General features: G+C 44.3%; 1 protein-coding gene across 1 annotated transcript; it reads left to right on the top strand.

Moving 5' to 3' along the window:
- Nucleotides 1–7562: 7562 nt before the first annotated feature.
- On the top strand, nucleotides 7563–24605 carry LOC121545170 (neuronal acetylcholine receptor subunit alpha-7-like). Its single transcript, XM_045219242.1, has 6 exons — nucleotides 7563–7650; nucleotides 7918–8085; nucleotides 12080–12274; nucleotides 13867–13953; nucleotides 22428–22537; nucleotides 23634–24605. The coding sequence occupies exons 2-6, from the start codon at nucleotides 8031–8033 to the stop codon at nucleotides 24327–24329; spliced, it is 1143 nt and encodes a 380-aa protein (XP_045075177.1). The 5' UTR covers nucleotides 7563–7650; nucleotides 7918–8030; the 3' UTR covers nucleotides 24330–24605.
- The last annotated feature ends 264 nt before the right edge of the window (nucleotides 24606–24869 follow it).

Genomic DNA, 24869 nt, shown 5'->3' with positions numbered 1-24869 from the left:
AAAAACCAATCCCTGGCCATTACATATCCTCTTTTCCAGGAATTTAGTAATGCTTTCCAGATGTTTCCAGCACAGTAGAGTACACCATTTTGCCACATCAGCAAAATCTTAGGGCCAAGTTCCCTCTATCACACTTTCTGCAACAATCAGCATTTCTAGACTGTTTAAGATACTACATCAGAACAGAATAGGAGACAAAAATGTAACAGCTGAAACGGTGTATCTACTCATAAATTGACGTTTGTGTCCGCTGATTTTAGTTGTCCATTTTGGTTTTTTCTTACATATTCACCATTGTATCAAACCTTGCACTGGTGCAGATGTCTTCTAAACCTGGTCCATACTGTAGTCTCTACAAACATCTACCCTGGCTTGTAGCCTCTATCTATCCTGTCCCTGTATGCCCCTTTGTTCTGTCAGTACCAGGATCCAGTTCATTGGGATAAATGGAGAGGTAAGTTCTTTTCAGCTCAACGCTCACTGATTCAGGGAGCATTCTAGCAGAACCACTCCCACATTGCCTTACAGACAGTGACGTCAGCCATTTTGTGTTTTAGAGGAACCATGTGGAGAGGGAAATTGTAACTCTGCCCCCACCCGCTCTCAATGGTTCCGAACCTAGTCAATAACTGATATAGTTAGTAGATAGACAAGTGGATTTTGATGGTATGGTAGATTTCATACAATACTGATATAGCATAATGGATAGACCCCAACATTTTTTGGGGTGATATGGTACATTTCAAACAACACCGTTTTTGTGCTGAAACATCGGCTAGTCTACTGAGGTTGCTGGCTGTCCGACGCCGGTACGGGAATCATACTGACGTCTAGGAACATGTCCCCTGGCGGATACCGACTGTGACACGGTAGGAATACACAACAACACCCACACAGTCTGGTTGAGACGTGTCTAGGGGACAGGATGTGTGTCTAGGGGACAGGATGTGTGTCTAGGGTACAGGATGTGTGTCTAGGGGACAGGATGTGTGTCTAGGGGACAGGATGTGTGTCTAGGGGACAGGATGTGTGTCTAGGGTACAGGATGTGTGTCTAGGGGACAGGATGTGTGTCTAGGGGACAGGATGTGTGTCTAGGGGACAGGATGTGTGTCTAGGGTACAGGATGTGTGTCTAGGGGACAGGATGTGTGTCTAGGGGACAGGATGTGTGTCTAGGGGACAGGATGTGTGTCTAGGGTACAGGATGTGTGTCTAGGGTACAGGATGTGTGTCTAGGGGACAGGATGTGTGTCTAGGGGACAGGATGTGTGTCTAGGGTACAGGATGTGTGTCTAGGGGACAGGATGTGTGTCTAGGGGACAGGATGTGTGTGTGTGTGTCTTGTCCTCTTCCGTTGAGCTGTCAGAGTGGGTTGAAGGAGCCAGCCAGGGAACCTGGGACCTCTAAGGTAGCTGATACACATCTACTTTGTTTACGGACAGATTATTTCACTTATAATTCACTGTATCACAATTCCAGTGGGTCAGAAGTTTACATACACTAAGTAGACTGTGCCTTTAAACAGCTTGGAAAATTCCAGAAAATTATGTCATGGCTTTAGAAGCTTCTGATAGGCTAATTGACATAATTTCAGTCAATTGGAGGTGTACCTGTGGATGTATTTCAAGGCCTACCTTCAAACTCAGCACCTCTTTGCTTGACATCATGGGAAAATCAAAAGAAATCAGCCAAGACCTCAGAAAAATAATTGTAGACCTCCACATGTCTGGTTCATCCTTGGGAGCAATTTCCAAATGCCTGAAGGTACCACGTTCATCTGTACAAACAATAGTACGCAAGTATAAACACCATGGGACCACGCAGCCATCATACCGCTCAGGAAGGAGACGGGTTCTGTCTCCTAGAGATTAACGTACTTTGGTGCGAAAAGTGCAAATCAATCCCAGAACAACAGCAAAGGACCTTGTGAAGATGCTGGAGGAAACAGGTACAATAGTATCTATATCCACAGTAAAACGAGTCCTATATCGACATAACCTGAAAGGCCGCTCAGCAAGGAAGAAGCCACTGCTCCAAAACCGCCATAAAAAAACCAGACTACGGTTTGCAACTGCACATGGGGACAAAGATCGTACTTTTTGGAGAAATGTCCTCTGGTCTGATGAAACAAAAATAGAACTGTTTGGCCATAATGACCATCATTATATTTGGAGGAAAAAGGTGGCTGCTTGCAAGCCGAAGAACACCATCTCAACCGTGAAGCACGGGGGTGGCAGCATCATGCTGTGGGGGTGCTTTGCTGCAGGAGGGACTAGTGCACTTCACAAAATAGATGGCATTATGTGGATATATTGAAGCAACATCTCAAGACAACAGTCATGAAGTAAAAATTTGTGGGCAGAACCTAAAAAGCGTGTGCGAGCAAGGAGGCCTACAAAGCTGACTCAGTTACACCAGCTCTGTCAGGAGGAATGGGCCAAAATTCACCCAACTTATTGTGGGAAGCTTGTGGAAGGCTACCCGAAACGTTTGACCCAAGTTAAACAATTTATAGGCAATGCTACCAAATACTAATTGAGTGTATGTAAACTTCTGACCCACTGGGAATGTGATGAAAGAAATAAAAGCTGAAATAAATCATTCTCTCTTCTATTATTCTGACATTTCACATTCTTAAAATAAAATGGTGATCCTAACTGACCTAAAACAGGGAAATTTTACTAGGATTAAATGTCAGGAATTGTGAAAAACTGAGTTTAAATGTATTTGGCTAAGGTGTATGTAAACTTCAGACTTCAACTGTATGTGCATATTATATGTGAGTGAGCAAATGATGGAGTGAGTGTGTGTGTGTGTGTGTGTGTGTGTGTGTGTGTGTGTGTGTGTGTGTGTGTGTGTGTGTGTGTGTGTGTGTGTGTGTGTGTGTGTGTGTGTGTGTGAGTGTGTAGGGCCCTGTGAGTGTGAATGGAGACAGCGAAAAAATAAAATACAAAGTTCAACTCAGATAGTTTGTGTAACCATTTAGTTAGCTATTTAGTTAGCTATTTAGCAGTCTTATGGCTTGGGGATAGAAGCTGTTCCGGAGCCTGTTGTATCAGGTACCTCTTGCCGTGCGGAGGAAGAGAGAACAGTTTATGGCTTGGGTGGCTGGAGTATCTAACGATTTTCCGGGCCTTCCTTTCACACCGCCTGGTATAGAGGTCCTGGGTGGCAGGGAGCTCGGTCCCAGTGATGTACTGGGCTGTCCGCACCACCCTCTGTAGTGCCGTGCTATTGCCATACCAAGCAGTGATGCAGCCAGTCAAGATGCTCTCAATGGAACAGCTGTAGAACTTTGAGGGCCTATGCCAAACCTTTTCAAACTCCTGAGGGGGAAGAGGCGCTGTCACACCATTTTAAGTCCTTAGTGATTTGGACACCGAGGAACTTGAAGCTCTTGACCCAGATTCAGCAGGACAGCCTGTGAAAACTGTCCACTTGTGTTTGCATCCCTGAGAGCTGAACCTCAGTACCACAGGACCTCAGGAACAGGCTTCCAGATTAAGGCTAAACTTGTTTTGAGAAAGGAGATTTCTCTAGCCTTAGCCAGGGAAATAGACAGAATATGGAGGGGAGAAGATGGGAGCTTCAATCAATATGGGACGAGCTGCAGCCCAAAATTCAAATTACATTTAATTACAATTACACTTTTTCACAAAACAAAATCAGGAACACGTTTTCAGATGGGCTACACTTGCTTTGAAATGAGAAATGTAACCTTTTTATGTAGCCAGGGAAGTTATTGAGAGTGTTATTTTCACAACTTTAGAAATGTTACAACCATGCCGTATTTTTATATTACTCCAGAGTAGTATGTATGTGACGGATGAAAAGTAACTCATTCCAATGGGTTAAGGTTAAGGTTAAGGTTAAGGTTAAGGTTAGGGTTAGGGTTAGGGTTAAGGTTAAGGTTAAGGTTAGGGTTAGGGTTAAGGTTAGGGTTAAGGTTAGGGTTAGGGTTAGGGTTAGGTTTATGGTTATGACTCTGAAGGAGAAGAAACAACAGAATGTCTTCCTTTCCATTTCAACCAATAAAAGCCCAGTACACAACGGGGGAATCATGTACTAAAAACACCCACTGAGGTACCATTTGTCTCACATGCCTCACTCCGACTGAGGAGCACATTTTAACAGCATCATTACAGTTGACGTTAAAAGCCGTTACGAACAAGGAGCGTAATTGCTGGTTGTAATTTAAGTGTCAGTCGATGAAAGAGGCATTATAACAAGGGAGAAGAAGACGTTGTAAATGCATTGATAACCCCCTCCATCACTCCCTCACTCACTCCCTCCTTGTAATGGAGTACGGACAACAAGATAACATGGTGTTGAAGTTGATTGATGACATGCGCTCTCTGTGCTACGTTGTTTAAGGTGATGGGGGTGTTCTTTATGAGGTGGCGAGTGTGTGTGTGTGTGTGTGTGTTTAATAGGATGATACAGAACATTAAGCAGGTGATGGTCAGGATCAGCGATCACTAATGATGACAACATTATAGTCCTGGAACGACAAAGAATAGATGGAGGGAGCTGAAGCTTTATAGATGGATGGAAGGAAGGATGGAAGGATGGAAAAGGAAGGAAGGAAGGATGGAAAAGGAAGGAAGGAAGGATGGAAAAGGAAGGAAGGAAGGATGGAAAAGGAAGGAAGGAAGGAAGGAAGGAAGGAAGGAAGGAAGGAAGGAAGGAAGGAAGGAAGGAAGGAAGGAAGGAAGGAAGGAAGGATGGATGGGATGGATGGAGGGATGGATGGATGGATGGATGGATGGATGGAAGGAAGGAAGGAAGGAAGGAAGGAAGGAAGGAAGGAAGGAAGGAAGGAAGGAAGGAAGGAAGGAAGGAAGGAAGGAAGGACGGAAGGAAGGAAGGATGGATGGAAGGAGAAGGAAGGAAGGAAGGAAGGAAGGAAGGATGATGGAAGGAGAAGGAAGGAAGGAAGGAAGGAAGGAAGGAAGGAAGGAAGGAAGGAAGGAAGGAAGGAAGGAAGGAAGGATGGATGGATGGAAGGAGAAGGAAGGAAGGAAGGAAGGAAGGAAGGAAGGAAGGAAGGAAGGAAGGAAGGAAGGAAGGAAGAAAGAAAGAAAGGAAGGAAGGAAGGAAGGAAGGAAGGAAGGAAAAAAGAAAAGAGAAAGATGGAAGGATGGATGGATGGATGGATGGATGGATGGATGGATGGATGGAAGGAAGGAAAAGGAAGGATGGAAGGAAGGAAGGAAGGAAGGAAGGATGGAAGGAAGGAGAAGTAAGGAAGGATGGATGGATGGAAGGAAGGAAAAGGAAGGATGGAAGGAAGGAAGGAACAGTCAGATATTTAGGGAAAAGTCAGTTCCTGCAGATGAGCTAAGTGTCTTTCCCTGTAGTCTTTCTACCTAATCCTTTCCTCACATATGAGAGTGTGAGAAGGAAAGACAGAGTTTGAATATTTCAATATGAAATAAATAAAATGTCCCTATGGGATGGAGGTCAGGTATTGCCATTTTTGCACTCTGCCAGCCATTGTGACTTTCATGAATAATGTAGAGCTAACTATAAGCCAGCTGTCCTCATATACAATACCATGGTGGATTTAGTGTACCTGTGATATGAACCTGTTGGACTCTGTGTCATAACACAAGACATCAATCTGAGAATATATTCCTTTCCCTCCCGATAGTTCTCTGAGACCTAGATTCTGAAAACCAGTCAATGTGTTTCTGTCTGTAGTGTTTTCACAGGATGAAACAGGACACACACACACACACAACATTGTCTACACAGTGTTTTAACAGGACATTTCTATAAGCAGTGTAGAGATTTGGAGAGAAGCATCCACCTGAATAAGAAAGCTGTGATATTGAAGGAATAAAGTGTTTGTATTCTGTAAATGTATTCCGTTTGTCTGTCTGAAACCCAATAAAAGTATTTCCTTAAGGGATTTGTGGTATGACGTGTGACACACAAATACTCATGTGTAAAAGGATAACATGATTTATAATTTGAGCATACTTCCTTTTTGAGTTGTGTAACCTCCAGGTACGTCCCTGTGTTACGCCTTCCCCTTCCCCCAGGCACCTTGACCTTTGAGAAACAACTTCTGTTTGTTTGTGTAGCTCTGTATGATTCATATATCTTGTTTAATATGATTCATATATCTAGTTTAATATGATTCATATATCTTGTTTAATATGATTCATATATCTTGTTTAATATGATTCATATATCTTGTTTAATATGATTCATATATCTTGTTTAATATGATTCATATATCTTGTTTAATATGATTCATATATCTTGTTTAATATGATTCATATATCTTGTTTAATATGATTCATATATCTTGTTTACATGCGCTAGTAGGATTACGTAATAAAAAAAAAAACATTAATCAATTCATTAAATTACTAAATGTTGATTAAAACAGAGAAACACTTATATGATACAAGCCTACAACAGCGTGGATGGATGGTTTGAAGAACAAGAAAACAAACCATTTAAAATGTATTTATAGCTTCCTGACCAGCATTAGTAATTTGTATTCAGCATGCCTCTACAACGCTGCTAATTTAGAAACCTTTCTTCTTGGACAATGAACCGGGTGATTATCAGTGTGAGTATCCCAAACAGCACCCTATTTCCTATTTAGTGCACTACTTTTGACCAGGGCCCATAGGTCAAAAGTAGCCATTTGGGATGCAGGCAATGTTCGGATGAATCCCTAACAACCATGCCTGCTGCTTCCTCTAGTCTGAACAAATGGAACAATTATCATATCTGATTATGACAGGGACATGCAGCAATAAATCAACATTAAACTATGTAAATCGTGATGTCTTCTTTTGAGTTTGAATACAGTCATTTTTTAGCCTGCATTTAGCGCAAGGGCATGGTGCGCGTCAGCCGATAGGTTGTCTGCAATCCACTTCCCATTCTTGTGGCATCAGTCACGTAACCGCTCATAATTTCACCTCAATAAAAAACAGACTAATGGACGTCTGCATGAATCAGGAGAATTTTAATCTTATTTTTTTGGGAAGATGAGCACTTTCATTTATTATTCACTGTTTCTCAATATGAGAGCCAATCTTTCAATCCTACCCGCTAGGTACTTGTGGCAGGATTTGATCAGCATAAGCAATATTTGCATTTGAAGGTCAAAAGCGATCACTCCTTTTTTCTTTAAAATGTATTTGTGGAATAAGGATGGGGTAAGGAGGGATGCGGGGGTTAGTCTAGGATGTAAAACCTGTCATATATGGTGTTTGTTGTGATGTATCTCAGTTTGATGGTAGTGTTTCTGATGCCAGTCCCACAATGCGCTGAGCCAACTCTGATGAAACCCTTTCTGAAGGAGGACAGGATCAATAATATAAACACTGTCTATCTAGCTCAGCACTAAGCCCTCTCTCTAAGATATCTCTCTCTCCTTCTCTCTCTCCTCTCTCTCCTTCTCTCTCCTTCTCTCTCTCCTTCTCTCTCTATTTGGCCCCCTCTCTCTTTCTTTCTTTCTCTCTCCATGACAACAGACTTAGTTACCCTCCATCCAACATCTATCAGATCATTCATCTGTGTCTCTTCACTTCTCTCCTCCAGTGCAGACGAGAGGTTTGATGCTACCTTCCACACCAATGTCCTGGTCAACTCCTCTGGATCCTGCCAGTACATTCCACCAGGTGGGTTACCAGGTCACGTTTAGCCATGTTCAATTCCAGGGGTTACTGGGTCGACATTCATGCTTTGAGGAGGGTCGCTTTAACCGAATGCTTAGCCACTATGAATCAGATATGTTCATTAACTTGAATGTATACTCAGCAATATAAAATCGTCGGCAGAAATCAACAATGGCAAAACGTGAAAATGTCAAGACTGCCCTCTCCTCCTCTTCCTCCTCTTCCTCTTCCCCTTCCTCTTCCTCCTCCTCTCCTCCTTCCCTCCCCCAGGTCTCCTGAAGAGTACATGCTATATCGATGTCCGCTGGTTCCCCTTCGACGTCCAGAAGTGTGATCTGAAGTTTGGCTCGTGGACCTACAACGGCTGGCTGCTGGACCTCCAGATGCTGGATGTAGACATCTCCTCATACATCCCCAACGGGGAGTGGGACCTCGTGGGTAAGAGACATGGAGATCATGGGTCTCCCTGGAGGAAATGAGGTTAACGTTTTTTACAACAGAGTCGGTGGTAAACACTCCTCCTGGGGAGCTACTGGGCGTGCACGGTTTTGTTCCACACCACCACTAAGCAGACTGCATCGCTCTAGTCAAATCAATCTTTATTTATACAGTATGTTCCATACAAAGCCAGTGTTATCCAATGTGCATTACAGATCCTGTGCTTACAGTACATCTATAACAGAATGCAGCCCTGTTTTACGAGGTGTCTGCTTCCCATGCCTCTCTGATCCTGAGTGTTCTATCCCCTGGGCTAGACAGCCAATCATTGAGCCCGGTGTTACGACTCTTTCCTGCTTCTGTTTCAATTCCTGTTCCCCTGGGCTAGACAGCCAATCAATATCCAGTTCTGAATGTGACCGAGCTAGGTGGTGTTACAGGTCTCATCTCCTCCCTGAACTATGCTGTTCCCCTCTCATGTCATCAATCTATCGTTGGATGGATGGTGGCAATGTGCCTCTGGTCTCAGATAGATGCCTCAATAGTGTTGGAATGCTAGTGGTGTAAAGTACTTAAGTAGAAATACTTTAATGTACTACTTAAGTAGTTTTTTTGGGGTATCTTTACTTTACTATTTACATTTTTGACAACTTTTACTTTTACTTCACTACATTCCTAATGGAAATCATTTACTTTTCACTCTTTACATTTTCCCTGACAAAATTACTTACATGTTGAATGCTTAGCAGGACAGGAAAATTGTCCAAATCACACACTTATCAAGAGAACATCCCTGGTCATCCCTTCTGCCTCTGATCTGGCGGACTCACTAAACACGAATGCTTTGTTTGTAAATTGTCTCTAAGTGTTGGAGTGTGCCCCTGGCTTTCCGTAAATTTAAAATACAAGACAATGGTGCCATCAGGTTTGCTTAATATAAAGAATTTGAAATGATTTATACTTTTACCTTTACTTTTGATACTTAAGTATATTTTAGCAGTACATTTACTTTTGATACTTAAGTATATTTAGAAGCAGATATTTTTAGACTACATTATTTTACTGGGTGACTTTAACTTTTACTTGAGTCATTTTCTATTAAGGTATCTTTACTTTTACTAAAGTATGACAGTTGGGTACTTTTTCCACCACTGGGGAATGCAGGCTTGGCCTGTGACTGCCTGATGTCTTTTTAGGCAGACACACACACACACACACACACACACACACACACACACACACACACACACACACACACACACACACACACACACACACACACACACACACACACACTCACACACACATATCCCCATCCCCTCCCCCACAAACCCAGTACCCAGCTGGCTGTAGGTAACCAGGGGGGTGTGGGGAGACAGCTGGCCCAGGAACGGCTCACTAGATTGGGGCACGGCAGCTAACAGGCTCCTCTCCAGACAGAGCCCTGGTGCCTCTGCCAGACAAGGTGCCATCCTGGGGCTCTGTTTAGTGATAGGACCCTTGGTTACTGTCCTAAACACACACATGTATGCAGACACATGCACACACACACACACACACACACAGACAGACAAACTGTTTTCAGATGTTAGGTTTTAATCAGTTAAAAGAATGACACTTACGTTGAAGTGATGAGTCTGAAATCCTCAAACCCACTAACCAATCAGTGCTCTGCTGGATGTCCTACAATGATTAAAGCCCATCAGAGTAATTGAACCATTTCATTTTCTCCTTGACACACACACACACACACACATACACGCACACACCCACACACACACACATGCGCGCACACACACAAACACACATACACACATACATACATACACACACACCCCTCTAATTATCAGTGGCTACACTCTGTGGCGGTGGAAAGTATTGACCACAGATATAAAACAGATTAACACTGGGTCTGTCCCAAATGGTACCCTATTTTCTATGTAGTGCACTACTTTTGACCAGGGCCCATAGGGAGTACTATGTAATAATATAATAATATGCCATTTAGCAGACGCTTTTATCCAAAGCGACTTACAGTCATGCGTGCATACATTTATTTGTGTATGGGTGGTCCCGGGGATCGAACCCACTACCTTGGCGTTACAAGCGCCATGCTCTACCAGCTGAGCTACAGGGAGTAGGGGGCCATTTGTGGCAGAGCCACTGTTTGGTTCCTATTCCTTTAATGTGAATTGTATTTCCCTTTATCTTGATGGTTTGTCTGTCAGTATGTTTTAATCTCACCTTGACTTTGGGACTGAAATGGGAGACATTGATTTGTCTCACAAAGTGGCAGTTAGTGACAGAGAAGAGAAGCGGCACCAAAGTGGAATCAGAGAACGTTGAGACCAGATGTGATGGGTATTGATGACCGAGGGGATCAGACACTGTTCAAACAAGCTGGTCTGAAACACACACAGACACACACACACACACACACACACACACACACACACACACACACACACACATATACACACACACACACTGTCCGTCTGTCTGGCGGGGACCATTGTGCGATATTGATATATGGGCATTAGATTAGAGACACACTACAGAATAAATATACCAAGGACAAAGTGCATTATGAGATTAATCTCAACATCAATCTGATATTTAGTTTGGGGTCATTTGGAAAAGTGGAAGTTTTCAGACAGTTTATGAAGGTCATTTTTGCCTCAAGCATAACTTGTCTCAGCATCGGCTGTAGGCACAACCCTATCTTTTGTTTTACCTTATCAGAAAGTTGCATTACAGTGCTATGAAAAAGTATTTGCCCCCATTCTAATTTTCTCTAATTTTGCATATTTGTGATACTGAATGTTATCAGATCTTCAACCAAAACCTAATATTAGATAAAGGGAACATAAGTGGACAAATAACACAACAATTACATATTTATTTTCATTTATTTCATAAACAAATTTATGCAACACCCAATTCACCTGTGTGAAAAAGTAATTGCCCCCTTACACTCAATAACTGGTTGTGCCACCTTTAGCTGCAATGACTCCAACCAAATGCTTCCTGTAGTTGTTGATCAGTCTCTCACGTCGCTGTGGAGGAATTTTGGCCCACTTTTCCATGCAGAACTGCAGTCCTGCCACAACATCTCAATTGGGATTAGGTCTGGACTTTGACTAAGCCATTCCAAAACTTCCAATTTTATGCTTTTTAGCCATTTTCATGTAGTGGTGGTGTGATGGTTTGGGGATGCTTTGCTGCCTCAGGACCTGGATGACTTGCCTTAATAGAAGGAACCATGAATTATTCTCTGTATCAGAGAATTCTACAGGAGAATGTCAGACCATCCCTCTGTGAGCTGAAGCTGAAGCGCAGTTGGGTCATGCAGCAAGACAATGATCCAAAACACACAATCAAGTCTACATGAAAATTGCTAAAAAGCAACAAATTGGAAGTTTTGGAATGGCCTAGTCGAAGTCCAGACCTAATCCCAATTGAGATGTTGTGGCAGGACTTGAAACGAGCAGTTCATGCTTGAAAACCCACACGTCACTGAGTTAAAGCAGTTCTGCATGGAAGAGTGGGCCAGAATTCCTCCACAGCGACGTGGGAGACTGATCAACAACTACAGGAAGCATTTGGTTGGAGTCATTGCAGCTAAAGGTGGCACAACCAGTTATTGAGTGTAAGGGGGCAATTACTTTTTCACACAGGGGAATTGGGTGTTGCATAACTTTGTTTATGAAATAAATATGTAATTGTTGTGTTCTTTGTTCACTTATGTTCCCTTTATCTAATATTAGGTTTTGGTTGAAGATCTGATAACATTCAGTATCACAAATATGCAAAATTAGAAAGGGGGAAAATACTTTTTCATAGCACTGTATATGAAGCCTAAAGGTCATCTCACAATGCCAGACTTTGCAGAATGCTGGAAATCGGAGTTCATCTCAAATCTGATGGAGTTGTTAATGTGTTATGTAATCGTTGTGTGCTTCTAACCCCTCCTCCCTCCTCCTCCTCCTCCCAGGTGTCCCAGTGAAGCGTAACGAGCTGTATTATGACTGCTGTAAGGAGCCTTACCCTGACGTCACCTTCACTGTCACCATGAGGAGGAGAACACTGTACTACGGTCTCAATCTCCTCATCCCCTGTGTCCTCATCTCTGGTCTGGCTCTGCTGGTCTTCCTGCTTCCTGCAGACTCTGGAGAGAAGATCTCCCTGGGTGAGAGGACGATTACACACACAGAGACACACACACAGAGACACACACACAGAGACACACACAGAGACACACACAAACACACATCATTCTGTGAGGACACTGCGGGCGCAGCGTAGACTAATCCTTTTATTTTCCTCCCTTTATGCTAATTCTGACATTATGCTTTGAATAAGGCTTTATGCCAACCAGTATTCTAATAAGGCTTTATGCCAACCAGTATTCTAATAAGGCTTTATGCCAACCAGTATTCTAATAAGGCTTAATGCCAACCAGTATTCTAATAAAGCTTTATGCCAACCAGTATTCTAATAAGGCTTTATGCCAACCAGTATTCTAATAAGGCTTTATGCCAACCAGTATTCTAATAAGGCTTTATGCCAACCAGTATTCTAATAAGGCTTAATGCCAACCAGTATTCTAATAAGGCTTTATGCCAACCAGTATTCTAATAAGGCTTTATGCCAACCAGTATTCTAATAAGGCTTTATGCCAACCAGTATTCTAATAAGGCTTTATGCCAACCAGTATTCTAATAAGGCTTTATGCCAACCAGTATTAGAGTAAGGCTTTATGCCAACCAGTATTCTAATAAGGCTTAATGCCAACCAGTATTCTAATAAGGCTTTATGCCAACCAGTATTCTAATAAGGCTTTATGCCAACCAGTATTATAATAAGGCTTTATGCCAACCAGTATTCTAATAAGGCTTAATGCCAACCAGTATTCTAATAAGGCTTTATGCCAACCAGTATTCTAATAAGGCTTTATGCCAACCAGTATTCTAATAAGGCTTTATGCCAACCAGTATTCTAATAAGGCTTTATGCCAACCAGTATTCTAATAAGGCTTTATGCCAACCAGTATTAGAGTAAGGCTTTATGCCAACCAGTATTCTAATAAGGCTTAATGCCAACCAGTATTCTAATAAGGCTTTATGCCAACCAGTATTCTAATAAGGCTTTATGCCAACCAGTATTATAATAAGGCTTTATGCCAACCAGTATTCTAATAAGGCTTAATGCCAACCAGTATTCTAATAAGGCTTTATGCCAACCAGTATTCTAATAAGGCTTTATGCCAACCAGTATTCTAATAAGGCTTTATGCCAACCAGTATTCTAATAAGGCTTTATGCCAACCAGTATTCTAATAAGGCTTTATGGTTGAAAGACATAAAAGCTATACCTCTGCCTGACTGACTGCCTGACTAACCGACCCCACCATATCTTGGTTGAAAGACATGAAAGCTATAACACGGATCCAAAGCTATTCCTCTGACAGTAGAGGTTTATTATCCCCCTCACCCCCTTTTTCTATTTCACTGACACCTCTCTCTCTCTCTCTCTCTCTCTCTCTCTCTCTCTCTCTCTCTCTCTCTCTCTCTCTCTCTCCTGCTTGCTCCCTCTGTATCTCTCTCTCTCTCTCTCTCCTCCTTGCTCCCTCTGTATCACTCTCTCTCTCTCTCTCTCTCACTCTCCTCTCCTGTCCTATGTCGGTCTGTCTGTGTGTCTCCTCTCTCTCTGTCCCTCCCTGTCCTCTCTCTCCACCCACCCTTCTGCCTCTCTACCCCTCCCCCCTCCCTCTCTCCCCCAGGTATCACTGTCTTGCTGTCTCTGACTGTCTTCATGTTGCTGGTAGCAGAAATCATGCCGGCTACGTCAGACTCTGTTCCTCTCATCGGTAAAGTATTGACCACCTATTGACTCATTAGTGATTTATTGAGGGCTTGAGTTTTGTAGAAACACTATTGTATTTGTTATGATGACGCTCATCCAAGTTGTGAATTGATTGGTGGTTCAACATCATCAATAGATACCAAGCTAAATCATGACACAAATTCAAGCTCACGTGTTCCTTATTTAGATCTGTTTGCTATGCCCATCTTTCTTTCAGTGGAGGCTGGTGAGGGGAGGACGACTCATAACAATGGCTGAAATGGAGTGAATGGAATGGGATCAAACACCTGTTCTGGATACCATTCCATTCACTCCATTCCAGCCATTATACTCCACTCCAGACATTATTATGAGTCATTTTTCATTTTCATTTTCGTCATTTGCAGACGCTCTTATCCAGAGCGACTTACAAATTGGTGCATTCACCTTATGATAGCCACTTTACAATATGTTTTTATTTTTATTTTTTCGGGAGGTGGGGTAGAAGGATTACTTTATCCTATCTCAGTCGTCCTCCCCTCAGCAGCCTCCACTGCTTTCTCGGTAAGTTGACCACACACAGTTAAGTACAGAATAGCCCCTCATTAACCCAGTGTAATACCCCACGACCTAACATCTCACTAATATGGTTTCCACACCACACAGGTTAGTCTTATTACAACACTAAGGTGTTCTGGAGGGTTTTCCCTTCTAGCAGACCAGATTTACCTCAGGCTTTAATCAGCTACACAGGAAGTGTCTTTACCCAGACAGGAAGTGTAGAAGGAACAACATGACTGCTTCCCAAATGACACCATATTGCCTATTTACTGCACTACTTTTGACCATAGGGCTGTGGTCAAAAGTAGTGCACTATGTAGGGAATAGGGTGCCAGTACATGATTGATGGTAGGAATCAATACCCATGAGGATGAAAGAGAGGAGGAGACGTTGATAGAATGAAGAGCTCAGAGGGCTGACAGGGTGTTAGGGATGTCACCACCTCAGGCAGACAGGTGGTTACTGTTCTTATCTTCTGTTAAAATGCCTCTCTCTGTCTGTCTCTCTCTCTCTCTCTCTCTGTCTCTCTCTGTCTCTCTCTCTCTCTCTCTCTCTGTCTCTCTCTCTCTCTCTCTCTCGTCTCTCTCTCTCTCTCTCTCTCTCTCTCTCGTCTCTCTCTCTCTCTCTCTCTGTCTCTCTCTCTCTCTCTCACTCTCTCTCTGTCTCTCTCTCTCTCTGTCTCTCTCTCTCTGTCTCTCTCTCTCTCTCTGTCTCTCTCTCTATCTGTCTCTCTCTCTCTCTCTGTGCATGCTGGGAGTGTTTGGTGCGTGCTGGGAATTGTTTGAGTGAGTGCTAAGTGCGAGTGTTGTGTAGAGTTAGATATCCTGGGTTTTCCTTTTCTTGGTGATATCCTTTTTTCTTCTATGCATTATTAAGATTATTATTTCTATTTTTTTGTTGTGGTAGAATTAAGTATATTGTTTTTCGTGTCGAAATTACCCTGATTTTGGTGGGGATGGCGGCCCGAATCGGGACGCCGTCCCTGTCACTTCGACACGGCTTTAGGTGTGTTACTGAAGCTACTGTCACGGTGGAAGAGGTTCTGGTCGCCGTAGGAGAGAAGGTAGGATATGAGAATGTTGCTTATGCGTCACGGATGAATAAAGCGGTGGTGGTATTTCTTAAAGAAGAGCGTCTTGTTGATCGTATGGTTGAGCATGGCATACTTCTTAAAGGAATGTTTATTCAAGTTACGCCGCTTTTTTTCTCCGTCAACAAGGGTAACGATTTCAAATGTACCGCCGTTCATTCCAAATGAGCTATTGGAGCGCGAGTTATTGCGCTTTGGGAAGTTTGCAAGTTCAATTAAGGTTGTCCCATTGGGTTGCAAACACCCGGCGTTGAAACAGGTAATGTCGTTTCGGCGACAGGTGTTTATGTTTTTGGACTCACCGGAGCAGACTTTGGAGTTATCGTTTAAAGTCAAGTATGACAATAGACTGTATATGGCTTATGCTAGTACGGGTAGTCAACGGTGTTTTGAGTGTGGGGATGTTGGTCATAAGCGACATGCTTGCCCGAAAAGGGAGAAGGCAGAGGGAGGGGCGCAGGTGGTCCTCGTAACGCCTGGGCCCACTGATGTAGGAAGAGGTGGGCTGACAGTGGTAGAACAGCCACACGCATCTGTTGCTGAGGAACAAGTTGTCCGTGTTGAGGGCACAGAGGTGCAACTTGTACCAGAGGGAAATGTTATGCAGCAGAAAAAAATTGTTGTAGAAGGTAAGGATGGATCTGAAGGGCCATTTCCTCAGACTGGTGAGGAGGTGCCCAGTACGAGTGCTGTGGTACAGGAGGGGGTACATGTGGAGCTAATCTCCCAGGTAGTGGAGGAGATGCCCACTAAAAGTAATGGGTTACAGGAGAGGGTTCATGTGGAGCTCATCTCCCAGGTAGTGGAGGAGATGCCCACTATGAGTGCTGGGGGTACAGGGGGGGCTAGTCTCCCAGGTAGTGGAGGAGATGCCCACTATGAGTGCTGGGTTACAGGGGGGGCTAGTCTCCCAGGTAGTGGAGGAGATGCCCACTACGAGTAATGGGGGTCCAGGTGGGGCTAGTCTCCCAGGTAGTGGGGGAGATGCCCACTAAGAGTAATGGGGTTCAGGTGGGGCTAGTCTCCCAGGTAGTGGAGGAGATGCCCACTACGAGTAATGGGGTTCAGGTGGGGCTAGTCTCCCAGGCAGTGGAGGAGATGCCTGGTACGAGTGATGGGGTGCAAGTGGGGAGTGTTGAAAGGGATGTGGTAGAGGGGAGTCAGTGGTCTGTGGCCTCAGTTGAGGAGGATCAGGAGAAGGATATGGATATGGATATCTCTCTTGATACGGTATCAGCTGGTGAGGACTCAATTTACGATCTAGAGGAGGTAAAAGGGTTTCTGGATCAGACTTTTGGGAAATCTGTCAAATTGGCAGATTATTTTGATGTTGATAAGTTTGTGAGGTCAGCTGTGATGTTACAGAAGACGGTGGGGTTAGACCAGTTGAGTGAGAAGAAGCGGTTTCGCTTGAGGAAATTTGTTACTGCTGTTGCAGCAGCAAAGGGTGGTGGGAAACGTGGTCAGGTTAAGAGAAAATTTAAATAATGATGATGATTATGCCTCATAGGGTGTTCTATTCTCTTTGTCTGGTTTCTCTGTGGTATCTTCTGCTTTTCCTTTGTCTTTTCTATATGGAGGTACTAAGGGTAGGTTCTCTCAACATTAATGGAGGAAGGGACAGGAATAAGAGGGCTTGGGTATTAGAAGTAATAAAACAGAAAAGGCTTAATGTAGTTTTCCTACAGGAGACACATAGTGATGAGGAAAATGCGGCTGACTGGGGTATGTGGTGGGAGGGGCAGCATATACTCAGTCATGGTACTAATTTCAGTGCTGGGGTGGCAATCTTGTTTTCTTCAGGCTTAGGGGTGACTGTGGTATCTACAACAGAGATTGTCAAGGGTCGGGTTTTATTGGTCAAGGTGAATGTTATGGGGTTTTTGTTTGTTTTTTTGAATGTTTATGCTCCTAATGAGGGAACAGAGCGTATTGTTGTTTTTGATAAAATAAAGGAAACCTTAAGACAGTGTGACCAAGAGGGGTGTATGGTTTTAGGGGGGACTGGAACTGTACAGTGGATTTTACTGTTGATCGCACCGCTGAAGAACCTCACCTGCGGTCAGCAATTTGTCTGTCTGGTCTATTAACTGAGTTTGAGCTTTCTGATGTGTGGAGAGTAAGGAATGCAAAAGTTAGGCAGTACACATGGCTAAAAGTTAATGAAGGTCATGTCAGTGCAGCAAGGTTAGACAGGTTGTATGTATCTGAGCAATACTGTAGTAGGGTTGGAAGGTGTGACATTACTCCTGTGGGTTTCTCTGATCACCATATTGTCACTGTTGATATTCACTTGTCCTGTCCACGAAGGTCATCATCTTATTGGTATTTTAATGTTAAATTGTTACATGATGTCATGTTTTGTGAAAGGTTTTTGTTGTTTTGGGAAAAATGGAGGGTTACAAAAGGGAATTTTGAGTCCTTGAGACAATGGTGGGAGGTTGGGAAGGCCCAAATACGATTATTTTGTCAACAGTATACTGCTCTGTCTCGAATTGAAGTTAAAGAGACTATCAGGGCCCTTGAGCAGAACATTAAATCTATTGAATTGAAGTTGCTCACTCAGAATGACCCCGGACTAGTCATGAACTTACAGGACAAGAAACATGAATTGAGGTCGTTTCTGCATGAAAGAGTGAAGGGTGCCTTGATTAGGTCTCGTTTCGCTTCCCTCAAGGATATGGATGCTCCTAGTGCTTTTTTTTTTAACCTAGGACAGTCGACATTGCAACGTAAACAGATGGTCTGCCTTCGTCTCCCTGATGGGAAGGTGACCACGGACGACAGTGAAATGCGTCAACATGCCGTGGATTTCTATTCTGCCCTCTATAAGGCGGAGGATTGTGACTCTCTGTGTACTGAACAGTTGTTACACGGTCTTCCTCAATTGGGACCTGAGCAAAGAGTCGCATTGGACTCTGACATTACACTGCAAGAGCTGTCCACAGCAGTTATGCATCTCTCAACAGGCCGAGCCCCTGGCATTGATGGTTTACCATCTGAGTTTTACAAGCACTTTTGGGGGTCTATTGGGGAGGATTTTTATGAAGTGGTGTGTGAATCTTTTCATGAGGGCTCTCTTCCTGTATCGTGTCAACGTGCGGTACTTTCACTGTTGCCAAAAAAGGGGGATTTGGCTCTCATAAAAATTGGAGACCTGTTGCTTTGCTGTGTGCAGAATATAAAATTGTTTCTAAATGTCTCTAAACAGGTTGAAAGAGTATCTGGGATTGTTGGTCCACAAGGACCAGTCCTACTGTGTACCTGATCGCTCTATTGTTGACAACTTGTTTCTAATAAGAGATGTTTTGGACATTTGTAAACTGTCTGATGTAAATGTGGGTTTACTTTCTTTGGATCAGGAGAAGGCTTTTGATCGTGTGGACCACCAGTACTTGTTTAAAACAATGAAAGCCTTTGGGGTTGGGGATGTTTTTTTGTCTTGGATGAAGTTACTGTATGCTGGGGCCTCGTGTATGGTGAAGGTGGGGGGGTGGTTTGAGTTGTCCCATCCCTGTCCAAAGGGGCATCAGGCAGGGATGCCCAATTTCAGGGCAGTTATACAGTCTGGCGATTGAACCAATGCTTTGCTTTTTAAGAGCGAAGCTTACTGGTTTCTCTGTGCCAGGTGTAATGAAGGGTCCCACGATAGCACTGTCTGCGTATGCAGATGACGTGACAGTTTTTATTACAGGGGATGAGGATGTTAAGGTTCTCTCAGACGCCTTAAAGGTGTATGAGGGGGCCTCCTCAGCTAGAGTCAATTGGGGAAAGAGTGAAGCGCTGTGGGCAGGCCAGCTTCAGATGGGGTCCGCTCCACGGTTACCAGGGGGGCTTCAGTGGGGCAGAGATGGGATGAAGACTTTGGGGGTTTTTCTAGGCTCCGATGTCTTTCAGAAAAAGAACTGGGAGGGTGTAGTGGAGAAAGTGTGTGCCAGACTGTCAAGATGGAAATGGGTGTTGCCCCAGCTGTCTTATAGGGGAAGGGTACTGGTAGCTAATAACCTAGCTGCCTCTACCCTGTGGCACAGACTAATGATTTTACAGCCACCAAAGGGTCTGATACAAGAGCTTCAGAGGACCCTTGTCAACTTCTTCTGGTCTGGACAACATTGGATTAAAGCTTCAGCCCTGTACCTGCCACTGCACGAGGGTGGGCAAGGCCTGGTGGACATTTCTTCCAGGATCATGGCTTTCCGGCTTCAAGCAGCCCAGAGACTGTTGTACAGTGACGGTTCTAGCTGGGTTGACACAGCCTACGCATTGATGAGGAGAGCGGGCTGTTTGGGCTTAGACAAGCATCTTTTCCTCTTAAAGCTGGAGGGGGTGAGTTGCCTGGCCTGACTCCATTTTATGAGTCTGTTATGCAGGCTTGGAGAGTTCTGGTCAAGTCCCGTAAGGCCTGCACGCCACCAGGGATGTGGCTTTTGAAGAGCCTCTTTTTCACAACACTGCCATCCAGTCCCGTGTTCTGGGTTCAGCTAGCCTACGTTCATGCCTGTTAGGCGTGGGGTGTACTAAGCTGGGTCATCTGATGTGGAACAGGAATAGGTCGTTGGAGGAGCTGGGAGAAAGAGCGGGGATCCGATCGTCTCGCCTACTGAGGAAGGTCAAGTCGCTGAGGTCTGTGATTCCTTGCCAGTACTTCATCTGCAGTATGTGACTGACACTTCCAATTCTGATCGGTGGAAGGAGGGTCTGGATTATGTGTTCCCTGCACTGATTGTTAGTGCTGCGGCGGGGGCATTCGAGGAGGACGTGGGGATGCTGCTTTCCTTCGATACCCCGGAGCTGGGGGAGTTCAAGGAGGTGGGAAAGAAGGCCATGTACAGAACATGTGTAAAGGTGTCCCATGCCTCTTCCCTGGAAGGGGTAAAATCGACGAGGTGGGCGGGTGTGCTTGGTCCAGGTGCCTCCCCAAAAGGCCGCTGGCGAACACTATACAAACTGCCTATTGATAAGAGGACAGCTGACCTCCAATGGAGGCTAATACATGGAGCCATAGCCACCAACATGTATCTGGTACACCTGGATCCTACTGTTGGGGAGGAGTGTCCATTCTGTGCTGAACCTGAAACTCTGGCACATCTGTTTTTACAGTGTCCCAGGTTGGTCGGGATGATTGACCTGATCACTAACTGGTTCTCAGCTCTGGGAGAGGTTTTCTCTTCCCAACTGTACATATTGGGGCCAAAGTACAGGTTTAGTCAGAAAGCTGTAGTTTTGTTGCTTAATTTTGTGTTAGGGGCAGCAAAATTAGCCATATGGAAGACCTGAAAGAACAGTATTCGGGGACAGGGGTCTGTGGATGTGGTGGGAATGCTGGAGGGAATGTTGGCAGCAAGACTAAGAATTGAGTTTGCCTATTACAAACTGGTCAACAATATTGATCTGTTTATGAGTATATGGGGCATTCAGACGCTGTTGTGTTCAGTTACTGTGGAGGAGGAATTGGAGTTGTGTTTTTAATTGATGTGTAAATACGGTTTTGTATGAGTATTTGTGTGGTGGGCTCCCAGACCCAATAAAGATTATTTAAAACTCAAACTCTCTCTCTGTCTCTGTCTCTCTCTGTCAGTCTCTCTCTCTCTGTGTGTCTCTCTCTCTCTGTGTCTCTCTCTCTGTCTCTGTCTGTCTCTGTCTCTCTCTGTCTCTCTCTCGGTCTCTCTCTCTGTCTCTCTCTCTCTCTCTCTTTCTACCTCTCTCTCTCTCACTCACTCTCTCTCTCTCTGTGTCTCTCTCTCTTTCTCTCTCTCTTTCTTTCTTTCTCTCTCTCTCTTTCTACCTCTCTCTCTCTCTCTCTCTCTTTCTCTCTTTCTCTCTCAATCCTGAAGCAGGGGATAATGGTGGTAATAACGGCACATCACCTGTTAAAATACCTCTCTCTCTCCCTCTCTCTCTCTCTCCCTCTCTATCTCTCTCTCTCTCTCTCTCTCTCTCTCTCTCTCTCTTCTACCTTTCCTCATCCCTCTCTTTAAGGTTGTTGGTATTCTCTAGGCGTTTCTTACTGGACGGAGAGAGATGTGTGTGTGTGTGTTATTGTGTGTGTGTGTGTGTGTGTGTGTGTGTGTGCTTGGGCGTGCACATCAGTGCTATCTTTCTAGGGTCTATCTCTCTAGGGTTGCAAAATACCGTCAACTTTCAATAAATTCCCTGGTTTTCCAGAAATCCTGGTTGGAGGCTTCAAGATTTATTGCTTATTCCCTCATAATGCCGGGAATCCTCCAACCGGGATTTTGAGAAAAGCAGTGATTTTTGCCACCTTAGTCCTCTCTACCAGCCCACAGCTCTGACTCACTGACTGGTGTTTGGCCCTCTGGCTACATGGTAGTACTGCAATCACCCAGTCAGACATGAGTAACTACACCCCATGTTAAAAATAAATAGTGTTGTGTTGACAACGTTCTTTTCGTTTTAATCCATGTTTATCGTTTAAAACACGTGTACAGTACCTTAGTTTGCAGTAATCATTCATGTTGTATGTTTTGCTCTTAATCTACTACACAATACCTCAATGTTTTGAGCTCTGTACTTTATGTAAATGTGTTTTATTTCCTATGTTTCACAGGGCAGTACTTTTTAAGATGATGATTGTGGGTCAGTCATATCTATAATCTATAAACCCAGTACTGATATCTATAGCTCTATGTTCCTGGCCAGTAGATTCCAGGGTTCTATCATCTATATCTCTATGTTCCTGGCCAGTTGATTCCAGGGTTCTATCATCTATATCTCTATGTTCCTGGCCAGTAGATTCCAGGGTTCTACGATTTATATTTATATGTGTTCCAGCCCACTACAATGATTTCCAATATTGATATCTATAATCTATATGTCTGTTGTTGCAGGCCAGTATTTTTCATTTGCCATGATGATCGTGGGTCTATCCCTCGTTGTCACGGTTCTCGTTCTACAGTTCCACCATCACGACCCTCACGGGGTAAAGATGCCTAAATGGGTAGGTAACCATGGTTACATTACATTTCCTGCCAAGCTCTTTGGGGTCATGTCCTCTTAACTGACCCCTTGAGTCGTAGAGTAATTCCGGGTTCAAATGCTTAACCCTGTCTGACACGGAAAATACATTGCATTTCTCTTAATGGTCCTTCCCTCTGGTTGTGCTTGAGTAGAGGAATTGTAGAAGTCTAGGAGCAGTTCAAGTTCAGTTTGTTTGCCATTTGTATGAATTCACCAAGTCCGGTTCTGTAGTACCACTGGCTGTACATGCTTTTGTTTCAGTCTAGGAGGTTGGTCACAAGAAGATGGTGTCTACAACACCTTAGAATCATCTTAGAATCTCTTCAGTTCCTCCCCAAAGTGGGAGTTTTCAGAGGAAGTGGAAGTGTAATGTAAGAGCAACAACACACAGTCAAATCCTGTCATACAAGAACACTAAAAATACATCTTACCCCAGGACACTTCACAAGAATGAGAGAGCAGCAAAAACCTTGCTGGGGTACAAGATCACTCCAAGGTCTTTGGTAAACAACTCATTGACTAGTCCTATGTCATCGTATCGCACATCTTTAAAGTGTCAGTCCACTTTCATCGAATATTCACAAGATCCTGTAGAGCCTGCTGCATTGGAACACAAAGTGGCTGTAGTTCAAAGTCAAGGAAGGCCTGTCATAGAGACAGCTCATTGACTAGTCCTATGTCATCGTAACATATGTCACTTCCTGAAGTGTCACTTCTGCCCTGGCAGACAAGACAGCGCCTGAGGGGATGACTAGCTCACACAGACAGGCCAGACATGTTTTAAACATTAACCATCTCCAGCCCCGTAGAGCCTCTCTGTGACATAGTCTGCCTGTGTCCATCTGGAGACCTATCCTTGTACATCTATGCCTCATAGCGTTATTTATGGCCATTTTTTCGTCAACAATGTAATAATGTGTTCATGACATATGTGTTTTACTACTTTTTATATCATAAACTTAATAAAACTCCCATTCTGCCACCTCTCTCCCTATGTCTTCACCTTTCCCTCCTCTCTCCCTTTTTCCCTCTCTCTCTCTTTCCTCACCCCTACCTCCACTACCCCACCTCTCTAGATGCGAGTCATCCTCCTCAACTGGTGCGCCTGGTTCCTCCGCATGAAGAAGCCTGGCGAGGAACGCAAGATGGCCGCCACCTCCACCCTCACCACCAACACCAATACTACAACCAGCTCCACCACAGGAGGCTACAAGTACTCCCACCCTCCCCCTCACCACGCCAGCTCCAGCTCCATCCAGATGGGCTCCATCCCTGGGGGACAGCCCTCCAATACCTCAACCACCAACGGCAACATGAACCTGTACTTCGGCTACCACTCCATGGGTATGGGAGGGATGGGATCCATGGGGGGGTCTCACGATAACCCCTGCTGCCCACCTAGCAGTGACTCTTCTGGTGTTGGGGTCTGCAGTGGAGGGGGTGTGGGTGGTAGTCAGACCACAGGGACAGGTGGAACGTGTTCCCCCAACGAGGCGCTACTCTCCGACCGGGACGTGGGAATCTTCCGGAGGTTGATGGTGGACCAGATCCCTGAGATCGGGCGGATCCTGGAGGAAGTTCATTTTATCGCGCAGAGGTTCAGGGAGCAGGACGAGGGTGAGGCGGTCTGCAGCGAGTGGAAGTTTGCGGCGGCGGTCGTGGATCGTCTTTGTCTCGTGGCGTTCACGATCTTCTCCATTATCGGCACGTTCACCATCCTCATGTCGGCGCCCAACTTCCTAGAGGCTGTGACCAAGGATTACCTCACGTAATGTGGATTTTTATCTCGGCTGGCTAATCGGGCTAACGCTAACGAACACTGTAGCTAATTGGCTAACGCTAACTAGCACTTTAGCTATAATGCTAAACAATACAAACTACAAACTGTAGCTAACCGCCTCTACTCTGTGAAGCCACTGAAAACCACCTCCCATCGTTTTGAGATAAAATAATCTTTAGAGTTATATCTTATTATGACACCAGAACTTGGAACACATTTTACATTTGAGTCATTTAGCAGACGCTCTTATCCAGAGCCACTTACAGGAGCAATTAGTGTTAAGTGCCTTGCTCAAGGGCACATCGACAGATTTTTCACCTAGTCGGCTTGGGGATTAGAACCAGCGACCTTTCGGTTACTGGCACAACGCTCTTAACCACTAAGCTACCTGCCGAACACCAAATGTCAATATTTTGATAATGGGTGTGTATTATTATGGTGATATACAGTATATCTTCCATGTGGGTGTGGTTACTGTCAAAATGGCTTCCGTAGCTGTAGTCAATGCTTACCACTCGTTCAGTAACAGTAC

Source organism: Coregonus clupeaformis, unplaced genomic scaffold (genome assembly GCF_020615455.1).
Source record: "Coregonus clupeaformis isolate EN_2021a unplaced genomic scaffold, ASM2061545v1 scaf2182, whole genome shotgun sequence".
In the NCBI taxonomy this organism is placed as follows: domain Eukaryota; kingdom Metazoa; phylum Chordata; class Actinopteri; order Salmoniformes; family Salmonidae; genus Coregonus; species Coregonus clupeaformis.
Note: the sequence above shows the minus strand (reverse complement) of the source record. Positions and strands in the feature narration are given on the sequence as shown.

Coding starts and splice junctions, on each gene's coding strand:
- LOC121545170 (XM_045219242.1), top strand. CDS start 8,031: ATGCTGGATGTAGACATCTCCTCATACATCCCCAACGGGGAGTGGGAC. Junction 8,086..12,079: donor CGGGGAGTGGGACCTCGTGG/GTAAGAGACATG, acceptor TCCTCCTCCCAG/GTGTCCCAGTGAAGCGTAAC. Junction 12,275..13,866: donor TGGAGAGAAGATCTCCCTGG/GTGAGAGGACGA, acceptor TCTCTCCCCCAG/GTATCACTGTCTTGCTGTCT.